General features: G+C 40.2%; 1 protein-coding gene across 6 annotated transcripts in view; it reads left to right on the forward strand.

The window, feature by feature from the left end:
- LOC131693521 (calpain-A-like) overlaps positions 1 to 23,813 on the forward strand; it is a 106,435-nt gene that overhangs the window by 42,984 nt on the left and 39,638 nt on the right. For 5 of the 6 annotated variants that reach the window (XM_058981420.1, XM_058981422.1, XM_058981423.1 and 2 more), the window contains 2 exons: positions 13,067 to 13,738; positions 13,804 to 14,661. In XM_058981420.1, the coding sequence (XP_058837403.1) occupies positions 13,067 to 13,738; positions 13,804 to 14,661 (1,530 nt within the window). Of the gene's footprint in view, positions 1 to 2,533; positions 2,803 to 13,066; positions 13,739 to 13,803; positions 14,662 to 23,813 lie in introns of those variants that run through there. The other variant, XM_058981426.1, reaches the window with a different exon arrangement.

Here is a 23,813-nt window from a genome sequence, read left to right on the forward strand (position 1 = left end):
CTTTTAACACCGCTTAGAGTTTCCCGACGACTTAATTCTTTTGTCTTCTGTACACATTTATTTGAATATGCGTAGAAATGACTCAGTTAGATAAAATATGGACCAACCCTAACATTGTTAATATTATTATTATTTATTTAGCCTTCAAACTCAAGGGTTAGTCGCCTTTTTCTAAAATAAAAAGCATTTCAAAGATGAATTTAATTTATAATCCAGGAAAGATAAAAATAGTTAATAATAAACGAATATTATTTTCCACTCCTTGTGTTAAATGTCTTTCTAGGTGGTGAGCAAAGGTCAGGTTTGCCCCCGCCCGGGGAAAACTTGACAGCTCCCGTATATTCAACTCATAAGCACTCCCCACACATCAAATCCTCCGGCAGAAGCCGTTCCGTCAGGTTTCTGTCAGACCGCAACCGAGTAAATATGAGAAGCCATACCCAAATTATCGCAATATCTTCCGGACAGTATTATTGCAAGCTGGCAGAAGTCAAGCAAAAATGACACTCCTGGCAGTTTTCTTTATCCACATTGTGGAATACATTTTTTCTAACTGTTATTCTAGCTGCATTGACACAATCAAATTAGTGGTACATATATGAAACAAGCACTATTACCGCCGGGTTGGCATACCCTTTTACACTCTGCTTGCTGCTAGTTCGTGTTTGCATCCATGTCGTCGTCGCTAGAGCTTTGATTTTCGGTGTTAGATGTTTGATGCTTTTTGTGTTTTGGAGTGGCTGATATAGTCCTCTTCTTTTTTGTTTATTGCTTCTCTAAGTATGTTAGATATTGGTTTGGGGATACCGTTGTAGTGGATAAGTTTTCTTTGGTTGTTTCGGTGCATGGTTTACCGTAGTGTGCTGTCTGGTTACAGTGCTGGTACGCGGGTGACTGCCCAGGGTATGTGCAGAGCGTTCTTTGAACCCGTTAACTCCTTAAGTGGATCTGCCGTCGAAGGTCAAGTAAGAATGTTTAGGTTAAGCCGCATTCGTACCACCCGACCACCAATGAGAAAGGCAGGGAAAAGGTTCTCTGAATGGCATTGGTGGTAGATTCTATTTCTCCATTCTTCGATATGGATCTTTTAATTTATTTCGTGCTAGTGCGTCCATATACACGGGGATCTTAGTTTTGACGTTTTCGTTTTCGATGTCGTGTTGCATGTTGTTCTTTACAACGAACCATTCTGCCTCGGCTAAGGAGTTGAACGTTATTAATACTACATGGCTCGTGTGATGTAGCTGTATGTGTGACACTTCTGTGAGCATAAGTTCCATTTTAACCTTGAGCAACTGTTCCATCTCGCACATTGTGGGTCTAAGACGTGTCTGCGAAATGTCAATCGCGATTTCGTTATCCCGTAAATGGACGAAATTTACTCCCTCTTGATTTACTCGTAGATGGGTGCAATCGTACTTTGCAGTTTAGTTTACACGTATACGCCATAGCGGAGTGGCACGGGTAGTGATTTTTGTTTGCTGTTCACAAGCTTTTTGGTTTCTGTTCTGTACGAGGCGAGGAAGCAGACTGATTTTTTATATTGTTTAATTAGCGTAATCTTCAAAAGTTGCTTTGTCCCTTCAAACATTTTTTTTGTTGTTGAAAGCGGCTGTTCGAGCAGCAAAGTTATTTTCTTCAAATACCCCTTTTCGATAAAGAATTCGATTATTACTTAAAGATCCAGCCAACTGTTATTGATTCAAGCGAAATGAAACCATATCGAAGCTAGTAGCACTAGGAGTAATCGGTATCTACTAATCGTGTTGATATAAATACAACTCAATTCTTGCACTAATGACAGTTCAAACGATAATAACCCTTCAATTACGTGTATCATTCGTCTGACAGGTTTCGCCATTCATATGTAGTAGGTGACCTTAAGTAGGGTGATTCTTTTCTTGTAACATTTGTTGCAATAATGTGGATAGAATTTTCCCTACGCAATTCAACATGAAAGCTTCATAAACAAGATATCTATTAAAATTATAAGTACCGTCTTTCTGTCACCATTTGGTCCGACACGAACCATAACATGACATTAAAGGAGAAGCCACAGTATCAAAACGATGCATATGCTTTCGTACGAAGGAAGAATTAATCAATCTTGAAATGATTTATATGATTAGTTGGTAAGATTGTCCTATGTAGTTGGCAGTTCTGTAGAAAAGAGGATGTTTGGGGTTAAATATCCCCGGCTTAAAAAAAATATTCTGATATAAAGAATAACGTGATTCTTTAGATTTTTAGGCAATTTTTAGAAAAAGTATAGGAAAACATATTTTAGTATTTGAATTTATTTACACCAGCGCCATTTCTGCGTTCATCACCACTCCTACAGCCTGCACGCAACAGAGCAGTGATAAGCTAAGCTCAGGCATTCTTTCTCCTACTTTGCTCCATCCTGCGGCAGCTTTGTAGATAGATTCCGATTTCGCTCAGCAGCTTAGTACGGGCTTGATAAATCAGTCTTGCTACCGGTCACGAGGCGCGTGGTGTCACTCGCGGGTTTTTCTGTTCTCCAGCAAACGTCCTCAGACAACGCACTAAACTAAATTAAATTGACATCAAGATACTAAACGGAACATCAGTGCGTCTATCTCAAAGATTGCGTACCATTTCCATTATGGATAATCGAGATAGAATTTAAGTGCGGCAAGTGGATGGATTTGGGTTAGCTGAAATTCTACAATAATGTGTTCCGAAGAGGAGTTCATCAGAAGCGAGGAAGTTTCCGAAACTTTCCAGAGTGTGTCCAGCGCAGTAGGAAAAATACTTCCGTCGATTCGGAACTTCAAACATGTGAGTTGAAGATAATGACAGCGCAAACTGTCAATGTGCTTTCCAATTGAATGTTATATTGATATCGTAAATCAAAATTGACCTAATTGTTTCCAATCGATTTTGGCAGCACTTTTGCGATAAGATCTAAACGTGGAACGTGGTTTAATCCATACTGCAAAAGATCGCGGAGGGGGGTTTGTGATAAGAAACGGTTTCAATTTCCTGTTCCTTGAGGCGAAGAGAGTAGGTGCTTTTGGCATTTTGGAACAAAAGTGATAATTCAAGCTTCACATTCTTGTCATATATGATTCACTATCGCAAGAATCTTCAGGGTGTGCGATATGTTGTCACCTATCGAGAGTTCCTATTCATCCGTAGCGTGTTCACACCCTTGCTAGCAGTTAACACATGTCGTATGTCGTGTTTGTAGCATATAATATATAATCAAAGCTCTATAGACGTGAATAACTCCCGATGCAATGCTAGCATGAAGACTGTGCGTTTGAAAACTGTCTGCTGGGTTTCGCAAGGGAACAAGACACACCTTTTCTTGTAATTAGAATAATAGATGATCCGAATTAGAGCTTCCAATACGCTATTTTATTTTTCGGGCTAGGCATATGACGTACCTCTCTAGTGCGAGACTGTCTTGAAAAAAATTGTTAAAAACGATTTCGCTGCACCCAGCCTGACAAAATTAATATATTCATAATTCGCAATTGATCACTCTTTATTTGGCAGAATGTATTCACAATTATTATTTATTTTCTAACAAATTGAGCATATTTACGATCTTTTGAATTTTTCTTCATCAAAGTATCTTATATTGAATCTCCAATTGTACTCAATGATTTGTTTTGTTTTTGCTTTAGTATCTTCTGAAATCCGATTTTGTTTCTGAACATTTATTTAATTTTGTAAACTTTTAAAGTGTATAACTTCAGAACGAGGCCTTGTGCACAAAATTGAATTATGCCATTCATATCAGCAGGTGTTAGATGTAACACGCTGCTCCGGCAGTATCACACAGGAGCTAGCAAACTGATTCGTACCGTACGAGTGCAAACTGTCTGATACCAAAACATAATCTTTAATCATTTAGGATCTCTCCGAAGGGGACTTGGCGGCTAGGTTCTATGGGTATTTCCCAACGATTGAATCTCCAAATGACTTGTATGTAATCGTGGATAGAACAAATTCACTCATGGTAGCAGCATACCACGAAGCTTTTCCGCTTCGAATTATACGTCCTTTCAGAGGAGTGGTATCTTACCTTATTCAATCCATATACCCCTTTCCAACGATTGATCACTATCTTACCATTTTCCTGTCAGGAAAGACAAAATGATATTCCACTTGTATTTAAAAAAAATGCATGAAAATCATATTTTTTCAATGCCAAAGTTGTTTCTGAACACTCCCAGCGAGCAACTCAATTCTAGACACACTGTATCAATAGAGACAGACAAACATTAGGATCACAAGTAAAATATGACCACAATTGTCACCCTCTATAATTCGTAAACAAAGTGTTCGTACACTATTATTTAATGTATACACGGAAAAGAATTGTACCCAAAATCGTGAACAGATTGCCATGAATTCTGGAACAATTATGTTTTTACGTTACGAAAACAGGCCTATGAACAAAAATCATGTGTTTTATAATTTTGTTCTATTTTCATTCAGCAACGCCTATACAATGCTTTTGTTAGATTTGTTATTGTTTTGTGAACTTCATGCAGGGTTTCCGCCATACCATTACACATTACACAACTTTATGAACAGTCCGACTATGCGACGTGAACTGATTCATAATTTGTTACATCTTCAATATGATTTGATTTTCGTGGTTGTGAAATAGTTCACAAAATCGAAACATATTTGTTCGTGAACTATTTCGCGAAATTTGGAATATTTTTCATGAATCCTTTCAATCATCGTGAACTAGTTCATGATTCCTAATATAATAGTCACGATTCAATATCGGTGCTCGTAAAATAGTTCACAAAATCACAAAAGGATATTCATGTATACGTGAACTGATTCCTGATTTCTAGCGAATTAATCACAACTCACCATTCATGCTCATGAAATAGTTCACAAAACCATGAAATAATTTTTACGTATTCGTGAACTAGTTCATGATTCCTAGTATAATCGTCACTTACCATTCGAGTCCGTGCAATTGTTCACAAAATCGAAAAATATTATTCATGTGTACATGAACTAATTTATGATTGCTAGTGACATTCGTGAAATAGTTCACAAAATCATGAAATCTTATTCACAGAAACGTGAACTGATTCATGATTTTTAATACAATAGTCCCACCTGACCATGTGTGCCCGTGAAATATCATAAAAAATCGTTCATGTGTTCGTGATGATTCCTAGTATAATTTTGACGAGTGATTCGTGCTCGTGAAATAGTTCACAAAACCATAAAATATTCATGGATTCGTTAACTGGTTCATGATTATTAGTACGTGATTCACGATCTATCTTGAGTGCTTGTGATATTTAGAGGACATCCGTAATCATTTTCAAATTCTTTGCACATGGTCTTGAAATTTTCACGTCATCTATTTCACAAAATTTGGGTTTTATAATGAAATATCATATAGTTATTCCCAGCCTACAGCGACTGGTGCAAGCAGCAGATATTAGAAAACTATTAGGACCACGAACATCATTATTCATTCAGTAAGGTTCAACGTGATGTCTGAACCGAAAACGAAAACTGTGCTGAGCACCAAAAATATATTATTGAGCCACAAATCGTGTTTGTGATGTAGTTCACAAAATGAGATAGCGTGAATAAGTTACACTTTTATTAACCAAATCATATTGTCGATACTCCTAGTAAAAAATCCGATGATGATTTAAAATAGACATGAGTCACATTACTGTCAAATTCGAATGTGAGCTCAAGAATAAAATACCCCGATAGCGAGGATATAAATTACGAAAAACGTGACTTCGGAAATCATGAACATAAATTACACTACTCGTGACTAAAATATCAAAAATTGTGATTATGATCCTGAAATCATGAACACAAATCACTCTACTTGTGAATAAAATAACACGATAACGTGAATAGAAATTACGGAAATAGTAACTGAGAGTCTGAAATCATGAACATAAGTCACATTACTCTACTAGAAAGACCCAGCACGATACTCGTGAATAAAATATCACGAAAACATTAATATAAATTACGAATATCGCCCTGAACATAAATCGAACTACTCTGCCAGAAAAATCCTATATAAAGTTTATGAATAAAATATAACATTAACGTGATGAGAATTTATGAAAATCGCGATTAAGCTCCTGAAATCATGAACATAGTGTTGGTTGATGCACTACAAACTAGTGTATCCTCAAAGTATAAACAGAATCATAACAAAAACTAAACTAAAGTTTCATGAATACGAGGTTTATTATCCATTATTTCAGGACCTTTATCGCGATTTTCGTAAATCGTTCAGTTCACGAAATCGTGATTGTTTTTTCATTAACGGTTTTTTCCGTGTAAGAAAGTAAGCATGGTTATATTTAAAAATGTTCAATGTAATCCAAGAACTCCCAAAAGTAACGGTCAACAAACGTAACCTTGTTTATGCATGCAGGGAATACGCATGGCCATACTGCTAAGTATTGAGTATGATTGATGTTTATGGTCATCTAAGACCTATCTGAAATAAAAATTTGTTGCAAAATAAATTCTCTCTGTTTATTTCTTAATGAACGTATATAAACACAGATTTTAAGATCTTGCAAAAAGAATATTAGGTAAATTAAATTGATTAAAAGATAGGTCAAGCGAATCCATATATCCATGTGACACCATTTTAAAATATAATATAGCGACTACCAACTAAGCAAATTTCTTTATATAATCATCAATTTATGCATTTTCGTAATGGAGCTGACGAGTAAATTAAGGGAATTCATGTTTCGCTATCGTGCTATATTATAACAAGCGCCATTTGGGGCCAACTGAATTAGATACACCACGTTACTTTTTTTTTTGGAAATTGGGAAATTGCAGTTACATTTTCAGTATCTTGGCTACTGAGATGCAGCAAAACATGATATGAGGTTTTTGTTTCTAATCAATATATCCAGAGATTAGCTCAAATTATATTGAAGTTTTGGGTTTTTTATGGAAAAAAATACGGAGACTACTAGTTTTCCACTTGAATTAGTTTAGCGGTAGGAGACCTATTCCGGCAAACCACCTTTCGACAAAATAGGCTTCGGCCAAATGATCCATAACCAATTGGTTTCTGTTACCAACTCAAAACAGGAAAACATCGCTACCGTAATATTTGGCTGAACGATAACAAGATAATATTTACAACTTGTTTGGCTCTGAATATCTTTCGATATCGATATCTATCTCTGCTCTGGTCGTGTTTTCCAACACGCTCCCTATCACTAAGACACGCGACTTTCGAATCTTATCAGTTTCGAATTAGCGAAAATTCGACCAGGAACAGTAACCTTCTCATAATTCGATTCTTACCAGTGTGGAAAAGTAAAAGCTGATATATTCCGTACTAACAACGAATCACTGTACACAGGAAATCCGCAGCGTTAAACCCAGTCAGATTAAAAGTGTACAGCAGATATAATCAAATCGAGCACAGTATCTCCGCTACTCTGTCCAAAACCAGTTTAACATGGATCTTCCCACGGAAAACATCAATTTACTGACAACCTTCAACCTAGACGCAAAATGACTCCAAGTATCGGCCAAGAAAGATGGCTTCGAGTGTATAATCTATTAATTGTGCTGAAATCCGCCAGAATCAAGTTCAAGGAGCTTCTCCATCTCAATGTTAAGGTATTATTTCATTAGACATGACGCAACTTTTGCAGCTACGTTGATTTGACCTACAGCACTGCAGGTCCATTCACAATTTCATCGTTCGAAATCGAAATAACGCAATACATCCTACGTGTCGCTGCAGCTTCCGATGGGTCAAGAAACGGGCAAACAAAACCCACAGCAGGACGTCCTGTTCCGCCGTAATGGAGTATTCATGTACAGGGAAAGCTTTTAGTTACTCCTTCCTTGCGTCTGGCGGAACCTGCCTCACTCGTCGGAAAAGTAACTCTATTCTGGAGTGTGTTCCCACCGGACGCCACAACCCTGGTTAGTCTTCGGCGAGTATCGGTTCGGGCATGACTAGCTGCTCGGTTGTGGAGTCACTGGTTCAGCGAGTGGTCGAACGGAATCTGGTGTTTGTGAGTCCGGAAATTTTTGACCGGACGGCGGCGGTGGCGACGGCGACGGGTGTGAAAGTTGTTTCCGGTAGTTCAGTTTATCAGTATGGGAAGTTCGATCGAAGCTACGGCAAATACTGTCAGGAAAATCCAATGGAGGATCGCTATTACCGGAACTATAACTATCAGTGTCCGGTGCATGCGAGATACCTACCGCAGATTCCGCTGAAGAAGTACTACACCGCCGAGGGGGAGTATATCTATCGGGTACTGTTCTTTATTGAGGAGATTTTTTCCGGATGTCAAACCAGAGCTGCAGTGGGATGGTGGATTTCGTTTTATTATTTACCAGTCAACTCAGTTCGATGAAGTTATTTGTTTTTGGTTATGGTTTTTAGTTTCTGAAATATGGTTGAATAAGTCAAAATATGACTGTTTTTACCTATAACTTTCAAAATTATGTCATATTATATGTTTATTATTAGAAAGATTATACACATTCCTTTCAACTTCAATTTCATTCCTGATTGATAAAATTCGTTCCAGTGGATATATTCTTCATTTACCATTTTCCTACATCTAAAAAGGAGACCATTCTATAAATAGTGCTACTTCTCTGTTTTTAGGGACAAAACTAGACCGGTTTTAGATAAGGTGGTATGAAAACACATCTACGTAGCCCAAGTCGATTGCATGAACATTTTGTGAATTTCTTTAAAAATATTTGAGATATTTCTCAAATGTGTAATTTCACTTCAAAGATAGTAAACTTTTTCCCGGGTTAAACCATTTGCCACCTTGTATTAGACATGATGGCTAAACGTGATTTTGATTGTGATCGAATATATAAATTCACAGACCACCATGCACTCCACCTTCAATGTTCAATCTAATTTTATAAGCGCGGCGTAAAAGTAAAAGTTTGGGAGAACAGGAAATTTTTGGGGGGTCTCCTCATCGAAAAATCGATGTCTGCCTTTCTCTTCATACAGAAAGGTTCAATCGCTCCAAAAATCAACTTTTTAACCGAGGCCCGGAGAAGTGAGTTTCGTATACCATTCTACTCAGTTCGATGAGATCGGAAAATGTCTGTGTGTATGTCGCAAATAATATCACCGCTGTTTGTCAGAGATGTGTAGACCGATTTACACAAACTTAGTCTCAAATGAAAGGTACGATCTTCCTATTAGCTACTATTCATTTTTTTCATTGATTGGACTTCCAGTTCCGGAGTGACGGGTTGAAGAGTGCGGTAACGCAGCAAATTCCCATATAAAGTGGTACAACCATGATGTCCAAATGATGCAATACATACTAAAAAAATATGTGAAACATTGACCAATGACATAGCGGCCTCCTATGATGGGTTCTGAGTTGAACAGAAACTGAAAAAAAGCAGGAACTGAATAATGTTCAAAGGGGGGAGGAAAGGAAAATACAAAAATCGATTTTGTTGCCAAAAGCCTTAATACATGAAACGTCGAGATTTGATGTAATTTTTTGATGAAAATTGACTTTTTTACATTTTTGCGCATTTTTGCCTTTCTCATATAGAAAGGTCAGGCAGTTACTCTTAAAATCATCAGCCTAATCCCGGCCCAAATTTGTTTTCGATTGACACAGGGCTTCTGGATTTCATCAGGGACGTAGCTAGGGGTGTACTGAGAAGGGTTACACCCCGACCCCCCTCACTGGTCATCCCTCCCTTAAATGTTACTCTTCATTAGTGCTACGAAAATTCAACATCAGCTATCTATTTCTGCTTGCATTTACTGAAACCGACATTCAGATTCAACGCCTCCCTCATTCATTCACTTTCCAACTGACTGAAATTTCATGCAGAATCGAACGCTTGAGTGCAGCGGAAATATAAATTCATTCACCAACCAAAGCATTCATTTGTTATTATGTCGACAGTTTGAAGGCAGAAGTTACCATCTTCTATATTTTCGAGTATAAGTGAACTGCGTAATCTATATCTGGTGCACTTTTGCTCAATAATCCCTCTCAGAGCTAGCATAGAAATAAAATTCACTTTGCTTCTGAAATCGAACATGTCCGTACCTGAAAGCGCTGTATCGGGAGAACGAATGACGATGGAAACGAATAAAAAATTTCATTCAGCGCAGCGGGCATGAATTGAATTTCGTTTTCTTTCAAGTTCATGCAGCGATGTCAATTTTTTTGAGCTCTGCTCTTCATTACACCCCCCACAGACAAAATTAGCAAGAAGACGACATTGAACTAATGCTGATTAGGCTAATTAAGTAAGATATTTTTTTTGTTTCAAGTGTTTCCCCGTCGACACGTAGCTCATCAGGTTCGTGGCTGGTGAGCCATAGTGTGTAGCTGCAAAGTGTACTAAGAATTTACTTGACAGTTCCACAATTAAAACAAACATAATCAGTCATGAAATCATAGTTTGGAGAAATAAGAAAGACACAATTGCACCACTAGGTGAATTAAAACAGGTGTTTTATAGTAAGGTTTAAAAAGCGTCAAAAGCCTGGCCTGTAGTGTATTGCCGCTGTTTGGGGCTCATGACTCACTTTCGTGCCTAACCACTAAAAACACTCCTTACTCTTTTTTCGCTCTTCTTCCCCCACGGAACTACATCAAAGTATTACTTTGTGGGGGGACTCGTTGTGCTTTGGTCGCACCTTTCTTCGTCTCGCTTGGTTCATGAAATGGCTTGACCTTTCAGCTTTGATTTAACTCTCGACACTTCTCTTGCTTCCTGTCTCCTTGTCTACTTCTCTTTTACGTCGCTATTTAGCTCTTGTCCCCGTGAGCCGTTTAGATGCTGATTGCGTGAGCCATTTGGCTCCTGTTTACGTGTGTCATTCTGCTCCCAGCCCTATCACGATCTACTCGGATAGTCTCCAGCGGTGAACTCACCCTACTCCGACTGAGAGTTCCCCGACGAACGAATTTTTCCCGACACCGATACCCGCTACATTGAGCCATTTAGCTCTCAGCTACATCGAGATCTACATAATATCCGAATCCGGCGGTGAACTCACCTTACTCCGACTGAGTGTTCCCTGATAGCGGAATTTCTCTCGTTATCGATGTCTGTTTCTCCCATTTTTGTCGCTATATAATTCCCAGGTAAAATTCTCCCGCTACAGATGTTCGTTTCCATGAGCCATTTAGCTCCCCGCTTCGTCACGATCTACTCGATTTAGTCCCCGGCGGTGGACCTAGCCTACTCAATGGACCAGCCAGTAGGTGCTGAAGTCTGTCCAGCGATTCCGGGTGGAGCGTAGCTTGGGGTTGACTGGCTTCCCAACGACCCACTACTAGCTATTCGACGCGGTCTACTCGCTCCAATTCCCGGCGGTGGATCTAACGTCCTCACGAGCTATCCGGTATGATGTCGAGATCGTTCCAGCGATTCCGGTTCACTGGCGCCCCGATAACCCGAACCCGTCGTTCTATGGCGCGTACTACTCAACTGGTCCCTTTCGGTGGATCATGTATCTTGGTTGTTTCGTGCAGTCTCTAGCAACGTACCCCTTTCCTCCACATTTTATACACAGTGCAGACCTGTCCGGGCCAGTGCAGTTCCTCGCCTGATATCCGAGATCCAAGTATATGAAACATCGCTCCATTTGCTTGGTAAATCGCGGAGCGACTCCTACCAAGCACATTGACCATCCGAATTTTATCTTTCAGGTCTTCGCCAGCTTGTTCTTGAAAAGAGCGGCGAAGCACGTTTTATCGTTCGCTTCGATGATTAAGACATCGCCCTTATAGCTTTCCTGAGGAAGCTTGCGTTTCTATTTCTTCTCTTGTTCCTTCTTCCTTTTATTTCCGTTCCCTTCGCTTTGGCTGATGGCTTCTTACGATACACCAGCCAAGGTCTTTCCCAACGTTCCGCAGTTATTGCCGTTGTACGTTTGCGGATTCCATCAGAGCTTGTTCGGCTGATTCAGCTCTCACCAAGAGCGCCTTCTGCTCGTGTTCAGCAGTTGTTTCGGCCGATTTAATACTCGTTACCAGCTGCTTCATCTTGGTGTGCACATTGTGCTTGTCCTTCACGCACTCATAGAGCTCGTCGATCTTTTAAATTACCTCTATCAAGTACGACTTACCAAGATGTGAGTCATTCTGGGAGATGTCGCTACCCGATCTCGGAGTGAACACTCGATTCAGATCTTCCGTTGGTTTCCTCGGGGGTTACTGTGTACCAAGCATTCAGAGCGGGATCGGCTTAAAATCGGGATTCCGAACCTAGTACCACTAACTAAATGGTGACGAGTTTTGAATGTATCCGGAGACCTGCAAAGGTTTTGACGGGACGGAGGCAGCCGTGATGTTAGCCCACTCATCATTTTAAGTTGGTGTCATCCTTCCTTACTCAGGAAGTGGACCACCACGCCTGTCAGTTCAAAGTCGCCGTCCAATTCGTGATTCGTGTCCTGTCCGTTGACATTTGCCATAATCAGGATGTTTCTGGTGTCTATCCTGATGTGCCGTTTGGTACTCCGGTTGAGCTAGGGTTTCAATTGCTAAGATGTTTGATTACTGAAATCTTGGGATCTTAGCAGAAGCGGTATAGACTCGCTTCGTTGGAGCTGTTTTCGGAATTATGACTTTTTAGAGGTTTAGCATAGCCAAATCCAAACCGCACCATATCATAGCAAGACGCCCCAACTCGCAGTAGGTCCGGAGGGAGCCACTATGGAAAGTACTACCTTTACCCGAAAGAGGTGCTGCTATCTCCAGCTTTTGAACAGAGCTTCCAGTCTTCTTGATATATAGTCTTCGCTATAAGCCAAAGCATGTCCTCGCCACGAGGTGCAAATCGAAAAACGGACAAACCAGTTTTCATAGTTTTAGTCATAGCTGCACAAAATATATCGTATCATTTTCAAAATTGGAATGTACACAAACATGCGTCACAATTTTATTTTAGGTATAAACGCTAGGTGGCACGATTCATTACATATAACATCGATGACAAAAGGTCTTTTTTCACGGCATACGTTAGCGATTCGCAAAAGCAAAAGCTCACACTCTATTCCTTTCTTTCTTAGCTCGGCGAAAAAGGCAGCGGCTTCCGAACCAACACCGACGTCCAAGACTACTACGTCCTGCGCAGCCAGTGTCGCGAGAATGGTTCCCTGTTCGAGGATCCAGAGTTTCCGGCGACTTCGTCTTCGCTGATGTACTCCCGCCGACCGGATCGGCACTACGAATGGCTCCGTCCGCACGAGATTGCCGACAGTCCGGAGTTCTTCGTGGAGGGATTCTCCCGATTCGATGTGCAGCAGGGTGAGCTAGGTGACTGCTGGCTGTTGGCCGCCTGTGCCAACTTGACCAGGGATCAGACACTGTTCCTGCGAGTTGTGCCGGAGGACAATAGTTTCGAGGATGAGTATGCTGGCATCTTCCACTTCCGCTTCTGGCAGTACGGTCGGTGGGTGGATGTTGTGATCGATGATCGGTTACCGACCTATCGAGGGGAACTGATCTATATGCGATCGTCGGAGAAGAATGAATTCTGGAGCGCACTGCTGGAGAAAGCTTACGCAAAGCTACATGGATCTTATGAAGCTCTGAAAGGTGGTACCACGTGCGAGGCAATGGAAGACTTTACCGGGGGTGTCACTGAGATGTACGATTTGAAGGATCAGACACCGCCGAATCTGTTCCAGATCATGGAGAAGGGATACTTCAGGAACTCGATGTTTGCATGCAGTATTGAGGTAGGTTCACATCATTTCAATTCAATTTTAACGTTCGTACTAACATAACTTTTGTTAATCAACAGCCCGATCCAAACGTAACGGAAGCAGAAATGCCGGAAGGCCTGATTCGGGGACATGCCTACTCCATTACCAAAATTCAAATGGCGGACATTGTGACTCCGTCGACATCCGGCAAAATTCCGCTGATTCGTCTTCGCAATCCATGGGGCAACGAAGCCGAATGGAATGGAGCGTGGAGTGATCAGTCGCCCGAATGGCGCTTCATTCCGGACGAACAGAAGGAAGAACTCGGTCTCAGTTTTGATGTTGACGGAGAGTTCTGGATGTCGTACCGTGATTTCATCCGCTACTTTGACCGAATTGAGATCTGTAACTTAAGCCCGGATTCGCTGTCCGAAGAGCAGGAAAGTCGTGGTAAACTGCGCTGGGAGATGTCCACGTTTGAAGGCGAATGGGCCATGGGAAGTACCGCTGGTGGTTGTCGTAACTATTTGCAAACTTTCTGGCACAATCCACAGTACGTGGTTCACTTGGAAGATCCGGACGAGGACGACGACGAAGGCAAGTGTACGATAATCATTGCGCTGATGCAGAAAAATCGCCGCTCACGCCGCAACATGGGCGTGGATTGTTTGACGATCGGTTTTGCCGTCTACCGTTTGACCGAGCGAGATTTGGCCCAGAAACCGCAGAAGCTAAATTTCTTCAAGTACAACGCATCGGTTGCGCGTTCCCCTTCGTTTATCAATTTGCGTGAAGTGAGCTGCCGATTTAAGCTCCCGCCGGGGAATTATCTGATTGTACCGTCGACGTTCGAACCGAACGAGGAAGGCGAATTTCTGATTCGGGTGTTCTCCGAGAACAAAAACACCATGGAGGAGAACGACGAAGAGGTCGGAGTCGGTGACATGGATGATAGGGTGAGTAGAGCTATAGAGTTTTTAAAAAGGGGTATTTCCTAGCAACTTTTCCTATGAATACACTATCGTCATTTTAATGGAAGTTTTTTAATGTAACCAAACCGCCGTGATACGAATACCTTTGTCCCATCCCAAACGACCAAAGGAGTGACATAAACCTTCTTAGCAAAGTCACTCTCAACGATTTATTATAGACCCTTTAAACTGAAATGGTCGGTACGGTTGTCCTAGTTTTTTCCTGCTTTAAGATTAAAAACAATTCGCTAATTAAATTATTCATTGAATGACTAATTAAATTGCCGTCTAATTTTGAAACATCTTCAAACCTAACTCTACCGCTTCAATATTTGCGATATATAGTTAGCACTCAACTTCCGAGTCGAGCAGACACGTTTTGCTATTACTGAGCTACGGAAGTCGTGCACGGACTATTGACATATTCGGTTTCGCTATAAAAGAAGTTCTGGGCATCGAGGCCCTAGATTTCGGTTTAAGTGCATCGTCGCGTGTAGTGCGGAAATGAGACGTCGCGAAAACACTTTCCGCATCGATTATGCGCATCTTCCACGGAAGCCATCTTACGAGGAGTTACACAATTTCGTAAGCACAACTCTTGAGTTGAAAAAAGAACAAGTAGTGCGAATACAGCCAAGCAGAAGCCTCGGGTGTGCCTTTATTAAGGTCAACCAACTATCGCTTGCACAGCAAATCGTCGAAGAGCACGACGATAAGCACGAGACGGAGATCGATGGCAAAATCTACAAACTGAGGATCACGATGGAGGACGGAGCAGTGGAAGTGAAGCTGTTTGATCTCTCTGAGGACGTAACGAACGAGAAAATCATCGAATTCTTAAACACATATGGTGATATACACTCTCTCCACGAGATCATGTGGGATGAACGATATACGTTTGGCGGTATCCCCACTGGAGTCCGAGTAGCGAAAATGATGGTTAAGAAAAACATTCCGTCATTTGTCACCATTGACGGAGAAACCACGGCCCTGTCCTATCATGGACAGCAACAAACCTGTCGACATTGCACCGAGTTTGTGCATAATGGCATCTCGTGCATTCAAAACAAGAAGCTTCTGGTGCAAAAATATAGCGCTGATCAAGCCAACGCGTCGTACGCGAACGTTGCTAAACAACCGGCCAGACCGAATACAACCCCGTCGATGATGAAAAAGCAGCCCATAAACAAACCACCGATCTCGAAACCAACACCACTGCAGGTGACAGTGAGCACATCAGGATACCAACTGAAGCAAAGTACGACATCTGTCTCGCAAACTCTCCTACACACGAGCAAACCAACACGACGTCCAGAGGCCGATCCGCCGGCAGACAGCAGGTTTAAGGTTCCAAATCCACAACCGCTATCGTTCAACATCGGGGACACACCGCGCAAATCTGCACCCAACGATGGTAATGAAACTGATCAATCTACATCCTCCACAAGTAGCCGACGATCGCTTCGACGCCCGCCAGGAAAAAAACAACGAAACGACGAAGGGGACGATATACATGGTGAAGAGAACGACGCCTTATAATGGAGCTCACAAGCTATAATCTCGCAACCATCAATATAAACACAATCACGAACGCAACCAAACTTAATGCTCTCCGTACTCTCGTCCGAACGCTAGAGCTCGACATCGTATTTCTCCAGGAGGTAGAAAACGACCAACTTACTTTGCCTGGATATAACGTGATCTGTAATGTCGACCATACAAGGAGAGGCACTGCGATCGCCCTCCGAGATCACATACGATTTTCTCACATCGAGAAAAGTCTGGACAGCCGTTTAACAGCCGTACGAATACACAACACAACGCTATGCAATGTGTACGCTCCCTCCGGTACAGCCTTGCGAGCAGAAAGAGAAAGATTCTTCAACAACACACTGGCCTATTACCTTCGGCACCCGACCGAGCACATAGTTTTGGCGGGGGACTTCAACAGCGTGGTGAGGACATGCGACGCGACAGGAAACAACATTAGCCCAGCTCTACGAACGTCCGTACAACAAATGAGACTCCACGACGTGTGGGTAAAACTTTGCCCACAAACAGCCGGGCATACTTACATCACTCACAACTCGATGTCGAGATTGGACCGCTTCTACGTAAGTTCGGGCCTCTGTGAACACTTGCGAAGCACGACTACACATGTATGCTCGTTTACAAACCATAAAGCGGTATCCATCCGTCTCTGTCTTCCCCACCTCGGTCGGGAGCCTGGTCGTGGTTTCTGGTCCTTACGTCCTCACCTCCTAAACACAGAGAATATCGAAGAATTCCAAACTCGATGGCAGTATTGGACTCGTCAACGACAAAATTTCCAATCGTGGATAGGCTGGTGGACGTCGTACGCTAAGCCTAAAATAAAATCCTTTTTCCGGTGGAAATCAAAATTAGCATATGACGATTTTCACCGCGAGCATCAACGGCTGTATACACAATTACGGATAGCGTACGACGGATACTATAGAGATCCAACAATGTTGACAACCATCAATCGTCTGAAAGCGGAAATGTTGTCACATCAACGAGAGTTCACGCACATGTTTGTACGTATCAACGAGACGCATATCGCCGGTGAACCAATGTCCACGTTTCAACTCGCAGAAAGGAAAAGGAAAAGAACAACGATCGATATAGTACGGAACGAAAGAGATGAAATCATAGACCAGGCCGAAGATATCGAGAGACACATGTTAGAATATTACAAAGATTTGTACACTGCTGTTGATACAGGAGGGGTGAGAGACGACGATTTTATGTGCACCAGGATGATACCAGACAACGACGCAGCGAACGAAGCTAGCATGAGTGAAATCACAACAACCGAGATTCTTGAGGCAATAAAAACGAGCGCACCTCGAAAATCGCCGGGCTCTGACGGTTTGCCGAGAGAGTTCTATCTACGAACTTTCGACGTGATACACCGTGAGATCAATCTTATACTAAACGAGGCCCTTTCGTCGAACTTCCCCACAGAGTTCGTAGAAACTACTATGGTATTAGTGAAAAAGAAAAACACTGGGGATACCGCTCGCTCATATAGACCCATCTCGCTAATAAATTTCGACTATAAGTTGCTGTCTCGTATCCTCAAAGCGAGGCTTGAGAGAATCGTAACTAACCACCAGATTTTAGGAGATGTACAAAAATGCTCGAATTCCGATCGCAATATTTTTCAAGCCACTCTGTCTATAAAAGATAGGATTGCTCAGCTGATCGCACGAAAGCAAAGTGGAAAACTGATCTCGTTCGATCTGGACCATGCGTTCGATCGGGTAAACCGTGAGTACCTATTCGACAACATGTGCGCACTCGGCATCAATCGCCGGTTAGTGGCACTACTCTCCAGATTTGCTACAATGACGTCGTGTCGACTGATCGTCAACGGTCATCTATCACCCTCTTTCCCTATACAACGATCGATTGCTCAAGGCAATCCTTTATCGTCGCTCACTTTCGCACTATACTTGGTACCTTTGCTGAAGCAGATTGAAAATGTGTGCGGAAACGATTTAATCATAGCATATGCCGATGATATCAGTGTAATCGTTACATGCGTACGGAAAATAGAGCAGATACACGAAATATTCTCTCGTTTCTCTCGTGTATCGGGAGCGCTATTAAATTTGGCAAAGACGACGTCAATTGATGTAGGCCTCATTGATGGGAACCAGCTGAATGTACCATGGTTGCAGACAAACAACACCGTGAAGATTTTAGGTGTGATATTCGCGAACTCAGTGCGGCTTATGGTAAGACTAAATTGGGAGTCCCTGGTGGAAAAATTTGCACGACTCTTATGGCTACATTCGCTTCGTACGTTGACACTTCTGCAAAAGGTGATTTTATTAAACACTTTCGTCACCTCCAGAATTTGGTACATATCCTCCATTCTTCCCCCGTCGAGTGTACATACAGCGAAATTGACTGCGTCGATGGGAACATTCCTGTGGCGCGGGCTGGCAGCGCGTGTTCCAATGATGCAATTAGCGCGAGATCGAACAGCGGGGGGACTCAATCTTCAACTCCCGGGGTTGAAATGTAAAGCGTTGCTGATAAACCGTCACATCCAGGAGATCAACTCCATACCGTTCTACAAATCACTCATTTTTCAAGACAATGCAAATCCTATAAACGTACCAGCAGACTGCCCGGATGTGAAACTAATCCGCCAGCATTTCCCACTCTTGCCCCCGCAAATCCAACAAAACCCTACTGCTGATGTTATCCACAGATTCTACGTAAATAGTACAGAGTTACCACGAATCGAGCGGGAAAATGTGCACGTTGACTGGAACCGAATATGGCTAAACATTCATCAAACGCGAGGACTATCGTCGCAACAAAGAACCGACTTATTCCTGCTCGTAAACGGTAAAACAGAACACCGGCGACTGATGTACATCATTCGACGGTCAGATGGAGAGCAGTGCGTACACTGCAACGCTGTACAGGAAACCATACAACATAAATTTAGCGAGTGTCAACGAGTAGCAGCGGCTTGGACAATGTTACGGCGTATGACGACTGCATCGATGGGCGGCTGGAGAAGCTTCACGTTCACCGATCTAGTTAGACCAACACTAAATGGAGTGTCCAGAACAGCAAAAAGCAATATCCTCAAACTACTAATAAATTACGTGAACTTCATAAACAGATGCAATAATGATGTAGATATAGATGAACTGAAGTTTAACTTAGAATATAATCTGTAAATAGTTTTAATGAATTTTAATATACACTGATTAAAAAAAAAAAAAAAAAAAAAAAAAAATATATGAAAATATGCTTCAAATATTGATATTGACAAGAAAACACTACAGAATAACTGCAGTCTTTTCCACAGGATGCTTTTCAATACTGGTTGGGTAAGGGTTAGAATAGAATAAAATAGTAACCAAACTGCCGTGATACGTATTACATTCCCATTTGCTATAGTCTTCCCATGTAGGTTGAACTGTTATGTGTATCACGGCAACAAATGTGTTATTTAATTCGAGGAAAGAACTATTGTCGGTTTAATCAGTCACCAGATGATGGCTGATGTTTGTGAACGACGCTAGACGCTTTTATCATAATTTTCCTTGTAGCTACAGAATTATAAAGAAGTTTTTTGAAATATAGTTGGATAAAAAAATGTTTTGAGCTACCGATTCATCTCAAGTTGGTGCTGAACCACGTTCAATATTTCTAACGAGTCTTTGAGCATCAGAATATGTTCTATTTATAGAAAATAGAAAATATGTTCTATTTGGTCTGAAAGCCTTTATAGTTATATTTTATGATATCTAGCTACTTTTACGATTCAAAAATTGCGTGATTCGATTGCCACTACACTGTCAAAATATTACAGCAGGGATTTCACGATGCTTTGATTTTGAGTCCCAGCTATGAAATGGCAAGCACAATGGTGTGTTTAAACTGGAATTACCCAAAGGCGCCGATATCAATGGCTTTGCTGGTGACGTTGTGCTATCAGCAACAGGCGGCATGCGAGAAAAGCTTTGAGTGCTGCACCCCCTAAAATCCAACAGTTTACTTTTTATTACATTTTATTATATTATTATCTGTTATCAAAGACCATGGGGGACCTGAATTAGCGTTTCTTGCGTCATATTTTTTTTAAATGCAGTTGAAAAGCCAACTAAGGAAACTGGGTGCATGTATGCGTCACACGAACATATTGCCTTTTAGTATGTGTTAGTGTTGGGTTTTAGTATTTAGCGTATACTTTCGATAAGTTGCACAAATATTAGCGTCAAAATAGTTATGATACATGGAACCTAAACCTGATCCCGGCTTTCAGACAGCTAGACTCTGAGTTTTGATGTCGAGCACAGATTTGGATTCGGACTTTTAATTCGAATGGATCTGAACCATACCTCGCTTATAAACTCCCAGGAAAACAAATACCAACAATAACGATGCCTTATACCTCATGAGCATCTCATGTGCTCAATGTTTATACGTTTTTTGACTTTGACATTTTTTGACGATTAAACGAGTATAAGAACAAATAAAACTTAACTCTTAAATGCATGAATTTCATTTTACCTTAGTACTGATTTTTATATACTCAGGTTTTTTACGCTGATTTTTGAATTTACGCGGTTTCCATTAATGAGGTTTCCATTAAGGCGGATTTTTAAATTTACGCGATTTTCATTTACGCGGATTTTAAAATTTACGCGGTTTTCATTTACATTAAGCGGATTTTTGAATTGACGCCGTTTTCATTTACGCGAATTTTAGAATGTACCCGGTTTCCATTTACGCGGCCTGTATCACTCGCGTAAGAAAACTGAGTGTTTACCTCTTGTTGAAGCTTTGTATCTCAGAATTTGGTATTTTGCCAAATGTCATCAGTATGCATTTAAGAATTAAAATGTCACATATTTAAAGTGAATGTGGCATAGACAGATATAGTGTTTCTAATTGCTTTTTTTTCTTTTTTGAATATCGTTACCAATTTTTTTATATCCGTATTATTATTTGCTTTTTTTTATTTTTCATATTGCCCGCTAAAGTATATGGACTAATTTGGGGTACGGTAACTGAGGCAGCACGAACAGTAACAGAACAAGGGTCATTAAACTGCGATCTCCGAAGTATACCATGCTTACGCAACACAACACAACAAGGATGCCAATTTATTGAGTGACACTGAATTGCAAACAAAGACCCAGTGGCCGATAGTATTATAAACGATTCCCTCCAACAAAAACCGATGCAATCTTCAATCTATAGTTTTTAATTTAGCTTTTAATATTGCAATTTTTTATATCGTTTGACAAGTAGGTTTCGTATTTTTCCTACTATAAAGATCACAAACTGTAAATTATGTATTTCTATGGTATTATAGTAAATAATATCTATTAGATTTATAGTAAATGGTTATGGTAAATAAAAAAATCATGTAGCCATTTGTGGCTACAAATATGTTGTAAATTAAAGTTATATGCTAAGAGAAATAAAATCGAAAATTTAAGTTAAATGGTGCACATTTTTTTAATCGCACTGTAGGTAAGATATACCTCCGGCATTCACTCAAGGCAGGCGTCTAGAAAACCGAATAAACGTATTATTATAGAATCTTTTCCAGATATAATGAAAACAGCACAGTTTATCAAACTTGCAGAGTTTATTTGCATTATCATATATATTCCCTACAACTTTATCGAAGACTGCAAATAAATCCAACATCCTTACGAGCAGTTTTTTTAAAATTTTAATGAAGTCAACTAGACACCTGCATTGAGTAAGTTTTACAAAGGGCTTAACAGAACGTGGCGGTAAACCAGTGATCGATTCCCACGAAGTTTATTTTTTTTGCGAAATAATTATTGAGTTCTGCTGAACAGCATGTTTGGAAGAATTTTAGTAAATGAGTCATCTTTTAACTAGAAATTTTTAGTTCTACATTTCGTCATATAGATGGCGCCAACACTAAGTTTTTAATAGAGAGAGATGAAAATTAGGTGTCTTCTACAAAGATGTAGAACAGGCCCTTTTCAGTACTTATGAACATTTCCATACTCTTTGAAAGTTAATGATGGCGCCCTCTATGCGGTGATATATGAAACTTATTTTTTAGTCAAAAGATGACTCCTATCATTTACAAAAAATTTTTCAAAACATACTATTCAGCTAAACTCAACAATTATTTCGCATAAAAAGATGGGTATGTAATGCCAGAGACATAACTGAAATGAAGTAGAATATACTAACGCTTTTAATTCGAATGCTCCAAATTTGACAATTTTCTGCATGGTTGCATCAACATCTGCTATTTCGGTATTTCTGATGGAAATTCCAATATAATGGTACACGTACATTGGAATGGAAAATATTCAAACATCTATTCCTTTCTTCAAGGTTGTACAATGAATTTAGCATAAGTTCCAGTCATATGTTTGGCTTACGAGTATTGACAGGGTTGGCGTTGCACTTTTAGTCCAAGTGGGTAGTAAGATAAGAATAACGTGAATATGCTGGGAATATGTCGCATTTTCTCAATAGGGGAAAATGGGGTAAACGGGGTCAAATGCACCTTTTGCTTCTATAAAAAATTGCTGAAAATTCCTGGAAAACAGTAACACCGGTCGGAGGTCTGCCATAGTAAACATACACTGCCAAAGTTTCAAACCCGTATATCAATTGCACCCGAGATATAAACAAAAAACAATAACGTGCTCTACTCGTGTGATTATTGCAGTTAGGATTTCCAGCTCATATAAATGCTGTTTTACCATTACATTAGTGCACTCCGGTTCAATTTTGCCTATGTTCGATATTCTATCGCCCTATACAGGGTGTTTGGTTCATGGTTAAGAATCTCTCGAGGGATGATTGACTGTCTTATTTGGAGAAAAAAATCGTTCTACACATACCATGAAATCTCAACCGTTACTAAGTTATTGAACTTTTTGTGTTAAAAACTTAGTTGTCTTAAAATAGCTCTAACTCCAAAAATATACTTTGTATTTCAAATCTTTTAGATCCATTGGATAGGTGAGAAAATTTTCCCTTGAAAAATGTCCTCAAATGTTTCAGCTAATGAGGTTAAGTAATCTTTTCACAGTAATTTATTTAAAATTTAACAATTTTGGTCGATTTTTCGTTCACTTCGCGAAAATCTTGATAGTTAACATCACTATTTTAATAATTCAAATTGTTAGTCTTGAAAAGTTGTATAATTTGTTCTTTGACAGGATACACTTGTCTTGTTTTCATGTGTTTGGGTTATTGAACTTGGATATTTTTATCTCATATCCACTAATACTAGCTCTTATTGAAAAAGTATGGCACTTATTGTACCTTTTCTTATTTTTATTCGAAAGCCAGGAAAATTTTGCAGAGAAAAATGTATTAATACCTTTCAGTTAAGTGAATTTAGTATTCTTTTAGAAGTTAATTAGTTTAAAGTTAGTGTTATTATTAGCATTTTCGTTATTTTCTTAAAATAGTAAATAATAAACTTCCCCATTATTATCATCGAATTAATGCATCTCAGCAAGTTCTACAATTCTTCCTTTGACTCCATTCAATTATCTCTTTTAGTTTCGAAGCAAAATCATTTTTATCTTCTCGTTTCATATGCAAAAACAACGATTTCAAACTCACTG

This window comes from Topomyia yanbarensis, chromosome 3 (assembly GCF_030247195.1).
Source record: "Topomyia yanbarensis strain Yona2022 chromosome 3, ASM3024719v1, whole genome shotgun sequence".
In the NCBI taxonomy this organism is placed as follows: Eukaryota; Metazoa; Arthropoda; class Insecta; order Diptera; family Culicidae; genus Topomyia; species Topomyia yanbarensis.